The sequence below is a fragment of the Eschrichtius robustus genome, chromosome 8 (genome assembly GCF_028021215.1).
Source record: "Eschrichtius robustus isolate mEscRob2 chromosome 8, mEscRob2.pri, whole genome shotgun sequence".
Lineage (NCBI taxonomy): Eukaryota > Metazoa > Chordata > Mammalia > Artiodactyla > Eschrichtiidae > Eschrichtius > Eschrichtius robustus.
In genome coordinates this window covers 123,793,189-123,801,449 of record NC_090831.1, presented here as the reverse complement: position 1 = coordinate 123,801,449, position 8,261 = coordinate 123,793,189, and the positions used below count along the sequence as shown (strand labels likewise).

At 59.7% G+C, this 8,261-nt stretch overlaps 1 protein-coding gene across 4 annotated transcripts; it reads right to left on the bottom strand.

Moving 5' to 3' along the window:
* Nucleotides 1-2,113: 2,113 nt before the first annotated feature.
* REPIN1 (replication initiator 1) lies at nucleotides 2,114-7,333 on the bottom strand. Of its 4 annotated transcripts, none has more exons than XM_068549666.1 (3): nucleotides 7,170-7,333; nucleotides 6,303-6,488; nucleotides 2,114-4,893 (listed from the first exon to the last, which is right to left on the bottom strand). In XM_068549666.1, exons 2-3 carry the CDS (start codon nucleotides 6,445-6,447, stop codon nucleotides 3,182-3,184), a joined length of 1,857 nt encoding a protein of 618 aa, XP_068405767.1. In that variant the 5' UTR covers nucleotides 6,448-6,488; nucleotides 7,170-7,333; the 3' UTR covers nucleotides 2,114-3,181. The 4 variants fall into 4 exon arrangements, with proteins under 4 accessions (XP_068405767.1, XP_068405765.1, XP_068405766.1 ...); XM_068549664.1 differs by having other exon boundaries at nucleotides 2,114-4,896; nucleotides 6,303-6,417; nucleotides 7,170-7,332; XM_068549665.1 differs by having other exon boundaries at nucleotides 6,303-6,417; nucleotides 7,170-7,332.
* Nucleotides 7,334-8,261: the final 928 nt, after the last annotated feature.

The window sequence follows — 8,261 nt, the reverse complement described above, 5'->3', positions numbered from 1 at the left end:
GTGTGGGGGTGTTACTGGAAACAATCCCCAGAGGATACTGAGGGACAACTGGGTTTCTGCAGGACCCTAATTGGTTCTATCCTCTACAGAAGCATTTGTAAAGTGTAAAACCCCGCCCAGAGGCCGGAAATCACTAGGCCATCAACTCTTTAAATAAAGAGTCTCATTCATCTTATTTTCTGAGTACCTAGTGGGAGTTCAACCAAGACTTGTGGAATTCCAGCATTGTAGTTCCACATCTGCCACTGGCTATGAGTGGGAAAGTCATTTCCACTCTCTGGGCCTGTTTCTTCCTTCCACAGAGTGAAAGACTTCCTCCAGATTGACCTTTCATGACCAAGGGTACTTCAAGCTGGAAACAATGAAGCACACCTGGGATCCTATTTCCATTAAGCGAAAAAAGGGGAGGCCGCACGTGTGCGTTTGCAAATGAACAGGAAAAATGTCTGGGAGGCCACCCTCAAACTCTTTACAGGATGCAAAGAGAAAAGCCATGGGGTCGGGGGAGTGGGGGAAATAAAGAACTTTTACATTAAAAAATAAATCTAAATTATGTCTGCATTGTTTAATTTTGACAAGATAATTTAATACTTTTGTGATTATAAAAGGAGGAGAAACAAAAACAAAAACCAAACCTGGACTCTTCTAAAGAGTCCAGCTCCCGTCAGCAAAGGGCTGACCCCTCCAACGGGGCAGTCCCTCCTTCAAGACTGCTGTCAGCATGTGCCCTGCTGAGCAAGGACTTGGGACCCACTTGGCCCCCTGAGAGACTTGGGGAGGAACCATGGGCAAGTTCACTCTGTTCTTGCTTTACCAGCCCCTTCAAGGCCACTTCCATGGCTTTCCCTGAACTTTGGTCCTCTCCTCGCCATCTCTGCCCAAAAGCAGTGGGCAGCATAGCATTAGAGGACCCAATGCCGGGCATTTCCTTTACAAGTAATGATTTTTCGAAAAGTCAGGAACCCTGATCAGATTCCCTCTCCTTCACCCTTCCCCTCCCCCATCCTAACCCTAGCTACCTGAGGACCTGTCCTCTGTTCCCTGCCCATCATCCCCAGATATCTAGCTACTTTCCTGGTCACCTAGCAAAAAGCACTGCTCCCGTCCCTTGAAGCCCTGAGCTCCCTTAGAGAGACATATTTAAGTGAGGCTTTCTGGAGACAATGCTCCCAGGCCCTGAGAGAGAATTTGCCATCAAATACACAGGTTTTGAAGTGGCCTCAACCCCATAAAGCAACATAAAGCTTTGAAGCTGACTGCTTCCATCCTACACACTTGGAACCCCACCAACCCCTCATCCATCTCTCTCCACTCACGATTTGTGTACAGGTATAAGTCCTCCCAGACTTAGGCCTCTTAGGGGTAAGACTGAGTCTTATTTTTGTAAACCCCAAGTTTCCATCACATCAAGCACACAGTAGGCATTTAATACTTGTCTTCACCAAAAGCAGCAGCACTGCAATCGCCCAATAAACACGCAGCAGTGGTCAAGAGCATGGGTTTTGGGTTGAACACACCCGGGTTTGTATTGCCTCTGGTGATTACCAGTTATATGACCTTGAGCAAATGTTTTCATCTGTAAAAAAAGAGTACCTGCCGAACTCTAAATTGTTAGATAATTTAGGTAAACTTCTTTGCAAGGTGCCATCATATTAACAAATTGTGGTCGCACCAGGCTCTATGCTAGGTGCTGGAAATCTATGCAGAAACTACTAAGACAGACAGGAAAAGGGCCTATTGATACCTGTCAAAAATAGGCACTCAAATGCATATGAAGCAACCAGTGCAGGGAAGCGTAGTCTGCTACAGATACAGATACGAGAACCTGTAGCAGGCCAGCCAGGGAGGCACGGTAGGACAGAATCAAGTCAGACGTTTTCTCCCTGACAACTGACCCCCAGCAAGGCTGACTTGACCCCTAGAGAGGAAACCCCACTTGCTGAGTGTGCCTGACCCCACCCCGGGGAAGTACAGGCAGGGTGCAGAGAAGCTTGACAAGCCGGCCACTCGGCCTGTCACCCACCCCAACGCCCAACCCCGTCGGAGCAGAGCCGCTGCCCCTCCCTCCAACTCCACAGCTCCCCAGGACAAAGGAACACTCCTCAGCCACCGGTTCTAAAACCAGATCTTTATTCTCTAGTTTGAAAAGGAGGGTAAGTGGTTGTGTTTAGTTCCAGAGAACAAGGCCCAACAGTAGAAATTACAGGGAAGCAGACTTCATTCATTATAAGGAAGAATCTCTAACAATCAGAATTATCCTACAATAGAACCAGGGCCTGGGGGGTGGGGGGAAACTCCCTGTCACCTAAGTATTCAAGCAGAGGCTGGGCATCCAGACGCTAGAAATGCTGAAGGGGAAACTCACCCCCATTTCCCATCAGCTGGCCCTCCGTCATCAATGGGGCAGTCCTCCCCACTACATGCTGAGTTCTGAAGGGAGTGAAGGCAGGCTGCGGCGTTCAGACAAAAGCCCTGACGCAGGGCGGCTGACAGCCAGGGGATGCCCTAAGCACTGGGAGGCCGGTGGGTAAAGCAAGTCAGACAGATGGGGAAATGCCCAGGGCGGGGGACTGGATCTTCTGGGAGGAAGGGGAGCCAAGAACTAACAGTAGATGGGTCTCTCCAAATCTGGGTGCCTGTGCAGGGGCAGGACGGAGGGGATGCGGTGAGGCAGGCGAGAGCAGCTCGGCTTCGCCTCCCAGCACTGGAAAAGGCCCAGGTGCCGACCGAGGCCGGCAGGTTCTCCCAGGTGTATCCATCTGGTCCACTTTTCCTCCCGGGCGCTCATTCACTAAGGACTGAACCACACCTACTTCCAGAAACCGAGCTGAAGGAACTCACAGCAAGAGACAGAGACATTAAGGCGTTAACACCAGAGGAGAGGGGTCTTCCTGTCCACTGGCGGCCCCTCCGGCCGGAGGGCTCTAAGGGGTGGGTGGAGCTGCTATTGCTACTTTTCCGGGGCGCAGGGCAGTCAGGGCCGAACCTTAGCAAACACCAGCTGGAGGCCGGGGTCCCTGCTCTGCAAGTGGACTCCCTGACTGCAGGGGCTGGGGACCCCCCTCTCTAACAGGGCAGGCTCACCCCCCCTCTCCCCTCCCTGCCCACAAGCAGTAGCACAGGGCACAGTGTGAACGACGTCCAGGCCCGACCTCCCTCGGCCCCCGCCGCCCCTGCCCCCTCAGACATCATGCTTCTTCTGATGGGCCAGGAGCTTCTCCTCGTCGTCAAAGGTCTGGCCACAGATGGCGCAGCAGAAGGCGCCGTCCCGGATGTGGCTCTTGCGGTGGGTGATGAGGTTGGACTTCTGACTGAAGCTGCGGTCGCAGTCGGGGCAGGCGTAGGGGCGCTCGCCCGTGTGGATGCGCCGATGCGACACCAGGTTGGACTTCTGGCTGAAGGCTTTGCCGCAGTCAGGGCAGACGTAGGGCTTCTCGCCGGTGTGGATGCGCCGGTGGGCGGCCAGGTAGGGCTTGTGGCGGAAAGCTTTCCCGCAGTCCGGGCAGACGAAGGGCCGCTCCGGCGCGTGGTCGCGCCGGTGGGCGGCCAGGTGGCTCCCCTGGGAGAAGCGGCGCCCGCACTCCTCGCAGGCAAAGGGCCGCTCGCCTGAGTGGACCCGGGAGTGGGCCACCAGGTGGGTCTTCTTGCCGAAGTTCTTCCCGCACTCGGCGCAGGTGAAGGGCCGCTCGCCCGTGTGCTGCCGCTGATGCGCCCGCAGGAAGCGCTCCAGCCGGAAGCTCCGCCCACAGTCCTCGCAGCTGTAGAGAGAGGGCGGGGCCTCCGCCTGGTGGCCGGGGGGCTCCCCTGGGGCCTCCAAAGGCTCCGGCGCCGGCTTCAGCGGGGGCTCCGGGGCGGGCTCTGACGAGGGCTCCGGGGTGCCGGCGGGAAGCTGGGGGCTCCCCGAGCGGGGGGCACCCTGGGCAGACCCTTCGGAGCGCTTGTGGATCTTGCTGTGCGACAGCAGGTTGGGTTTGTGGCGGAAGCGGCGGCCGCACTCGGTGCACGGGTAGGGCTTCTCGCCCGTGTGGATGCGCCGGTGCGAGGTCAGGTAGGGCTTATTGGTGAAGCGCTTCCCGCACTCGGGGCACTGATGGGGCCGCTCGCCTGTGTGCACGCGGCGGTGGGCGATCAGGTTGGGCTTGTGGCGGAAGCGCTTCCCGCAGCAGGTACACTGGAAGGGGCGGTCGACGGCGTCTCCACCGGGCCGGGGCGCGGTCACCGCCGGACGGCCCCGAGGCCGAGGCCCGAGGGCCTTGGCCGCCGCTTCCTCCAGGGCTTCGGCCACGTGAACCCGCTTGTGAGCAACCAGCTGGTCCCACTGGGCGAAGCTGCGGCCACAGTTGCCGCATATGAAGGGCCGGGCCTCGGGCGCCGGGGGGTGGCAGCGCCGCAAATGGGCCCGCAGCTGCTTTCTCCGCCAGAAGCGTCTCTCGCAGTCGGGACAGGCGATGGGCCGCTTTGCCGCCGAGTGGGCCAGCAGGTGCAGAGCCAGGGCCACCCAGCCTCGGAAGCTCTGCCCGCAGAGGTGGCAGGCAAAGCCCAGGTCTGGGGTGGCGGCGGCATGGACCTGGCAGTGCAGTGCCAAGAAAGGGGCGTGGCGGAAGCGCCGGCCACACTCGGGACAGGGCAGGGGCAGCCGGGCCTGGCAGCGCCGGGCATGAAGCCAGAGGGCCACCCAGCCCGGGAAGTGCCTTCGACAGTGGGCACAACGATGGGCCCGACCTAGGGCCTGGCTGCCCGACTGGGCCACAGCAGTGCCTTGTGACCTCAGCCCTTGGGGCTCCTTCTCCAGGGTCTGGGGCAACTCCTGGGAGGGCCCAGAAAGGAGTCGGGGCTGGGCGGGGCCCATGGCCATGGGGCCCCTGCAGCGACGTTCCAGCATCGGTTCTTCCTCTGCTGGGGGTGGAAAGGCACAGTCACTCTACAGAGCCACACAGCCTGCCCCCAGCTCCTCCCCTGCAGACCCCAGGCCCAAGAGGAGCTCGCCCCTCTCCACTCCTGGAGCCCTGGAATCTAGACTACTAGACTACTCTTCTATTTCCTTGTATTATATGATTTAAATCTTGGACTTACAGATACCATTTCAAGTATATCTGTCGTTAATTAAGTCTTTACTGACCCTGGAAACTACCAGCAGGAAGAACCCTGACACTCCTTGGAATCCCCCTGAGCCCGTGTCTGGCATGGATTAGACACTCCAGTGCTGGCTGTATGAACATTCCTGCCTTAGGACGGACCAGAAAACGCAGTCATCTCTCCCTACAGCGCTTTACGCTTTTCCAAGTATTTCCCTTCTGCCCTCTCCTTGTTTCTACTATTTCCTGTTGCCGTATCTGAGCTTCACAGCAACTCAGTGAGGCTGGACCAGAGATATTAAGCTCCCTGTTTCATAGATGGAGCAACGGTGAGGCGTAACAGGGTGATGGGACTTGCCCGAGGGCACAGAGTAAACCAACAGCAGAAGCAAGACTAGGGGACAAGTCTTCTAAACTCCCAGGCCAGTGTTCTTTCCTCTAAAATACCTGGGTTTGTAAAGATCTCACAGAAAGAAATTCCTGTGGCCTCTAATTCCTATGATACTCTCCTGGGCTCTAATCTAATCCAATCTTGGGGAAGGCACTTTGGCCTCCCTAACCTCGGTCTCTCACGAGAGCAGCCTGGAGCGCCAGTGAAAACGGCCCTTCTCAGGACCGGGAGGGGAGCATCGGATGCTACTGCCGGCCCAGCATGATGCCAGGCCACTGCTTGCCCAGACTGTGCCCACATTCTCCCCGCCTGCCCTCCTCCAACCCCCCCCACACAATTAGGCCGCTGCAGGAAGGAGAGCGCTCTTGAATCCCAGGAACACCCACAGCCTGCTGCCCTCGGAGGCGCTCCTGTCTCTGCCTCCCTCGGGTGATAGGGATTACTGGGGCAAGAAAAGGGGAGAAAGGAAGAGACTGTAATCTCTGGCCCCTACCGGTCCTGCCCCAACCCCTTCAGGGGCTGCCCCACATTCAGCTCTTCCAGAGCCTGGGAGCGCAGATTCGTGCAGGGTGGAGCGACGGTTAGACTCCTTGGGACCTTCACTGCCTGCTCACAAGTACCAGACATAGCCTCCTGGTTTCCGCAGAGCCTGTGCTCCTCTCCAGCAGCACAGACATGACTCATTCCCAGCGGTCAGAACGAGCACAGGGAAGACTCCCAGGATGTGAGAACGCGACCCCTTCCCCACGGGCGCCCTCCTCCCACCAGGATGGGGAGGCCGGAGCACGGGGGCCATGGAATGGTTCGAGAACCCAACAAAGAAGGCCACACTCTACCCTGGAGGCTGTGGAGCTGGAGATGAGGCTCTTTCCAGCTCCTCCCGGGGATGTGCCTGCGGCTGGAGCGCCTGCTTCCGCCCACACTCTGGTAGTCCCCAGACGTCAGAGAAAACTGCAGCAGTAAAGACACCCCTACCCCCATGGCAGAGCTCAGACCTCTGAGGGCAGAGAGGCCAGCCTTACCTGTGGGGAGGGGAGAGAAAACGTGCGTGAGGCTGGGAGCTCCCCTAGGGCAGTCATCTTTGTGTCCTCGCCAGCCACCCCTCCCCCACCCCTGCCCCACACCCCGCCTGGCAGAGTGACCTTAATGGATACTGGATTAATAAATGAACGTGCCCCCTTCACCAAGGAAGCACAGGGCCGCGTTTGGGGGTCACTTCCTCCACTGCTAAGGTCACAGCATGAATTGTCCAGGCCGATGGCGAAAAGGCCGGCCTATGGCAGGAACTCTGGAATCCCTGCTGGCTCCCCTCCCCCCACCCTCCTCCCAGCAGGAATTCCAGGTCTGTTTCCCAGGGGGCTGCGCAGGCGAGCTCGTGTGACCAGGACTCGGTCAGAATCCGCTGGCGCGTGCTGGGTGGCAAAGGGCCGTGGAGACCCCACACCCCCCTTCTGTATTCGCGCGTGTTCCCCCCGTCCACGTTCGCGGACACACGGCTCCGCGCTCCCCGAGGGAGCCCTTTCCGGTCCCCACGCAGAGCGCAGCTCGCGGAGCCTGTGCGCAGGTGCGCGGACTCGCCCCCCCACTCGGTCCAGCAGTGTGCACCCCCCCCACCAAACAGCGCGCACTCGGTCACGCGCCCGGCAGGTAGGGCCGCCCCGCCACGGGCCCGCGTGGAACCCCGCGTCCTGCCCGGGTCGAACCTCTCTGGCGGGGAGCGCGGAGGCGCGTGGCGCGTCCATGAGGCCGGAAAGCCGGCGCCGGCGGCCGCGCTCCCCACCCCGCCGCGGCGACAGCAGCAGGTTCGAGTTCACCACTGCCAGGCCCGTGCCCAGCCCCCCCCGCCGGTTCCCAGCGCCACGTGACTACAGGAGCTGCCGAGGGTCAGTCGCGGGCTCGGGCCGGCGGTCGCGGCCGGAGGGCGGGGCGGGCAGCGGGGCCGGCCGCGCGGGATCTCTTCCCCGCCCCCAGCGCCCCCTCGCGGCCCGGGCCGGGGCCGGGGCCGGGGCCGGGGGCGGGCGCCGCCGGCCCGACTCCGTTGCCTTGGCGACCACAGCCCGGATTTTCCGGGATGGGCCCGGCTCCAGTTTCCCGACCCTTTGTCCCTACGGAGGACGCACGTCCCTGGGCGACCGCGTGGTCAGCCTGCGGTCACTCGGCTAGACCCGGCTTCGCTGGCCTAAGCGCTCCTAGCTGGCCCGAGCCTTCGAGAGGGCGCCCCCCGCCCCCGGGCCGCCCCCTCCTCTTCTCCAGCCACCTCGACCTTTGGCCGCGCCGCGGAACCTGATACCGCAGGGGCTGAGCCTGGCGGGGGGCGCGGCTGACCCGAAAGTCTGCCTTCAGGGTTGTTCAAAGCTGGAGAAAGGAAAGGCCCGATCGGGTGAACTTTGAAACGGGAATGCCCTCGCTTCCAGAAATTAGCGGAGCTCAGGCGTCCCGGCTTCCGCGGCCGCGGGGCGCTGGGCCGGGGCCGGGGCGCAGGGTGGTCCTCGTCCCCTAGGCGTTTCGCTTGGAAACGCACCGCAGCCGGTTGGCGAGTGCGGAGTCAGGTGCGAGTCTTGCGTCCGTGACTCACCGGTTAGCAGGTGGCCTTGGCTTTCCGCACGAAACACTTCCTGGATTTTCCAGGCTTGTACAGTTTCACGTACTTTTATGGTTTTCAACACAGGCAACTTTCTAATTATACAATTATTTTTAAAACACAAAATCTGTTGCATTAATAGGAAATGAAATACAAAACTCTCTCATACTTTACCTCTTGGAGTCAATTACATTTAATATCTTAGCATGTATTA

Bases quoted from the DNA above. Each gene is read 5' to 3' on its own strand.
- REPIN1 (XM_068549664.1), bottom strand. From the start codon at position 7,208: ATGGACGCGCCACGCGCCTCCGCGCTCCCCGCCAGAGAG. The intron at 6,418-7,169 runs GTTCGACCCGGG...TTACTGCTGCAG, and splicing joins CCGCGCTCCCCGCCAGAGAG to TTTTCTCTGACGTCTGGGGA. The intron at 4,897-6,302 runs GTAGAGTGTGGC...TTCCACCCCCAG, and splicing joins CCAGCTCCACAGCCTCCAGG to CAGAGGAAGAACCGATGCTG.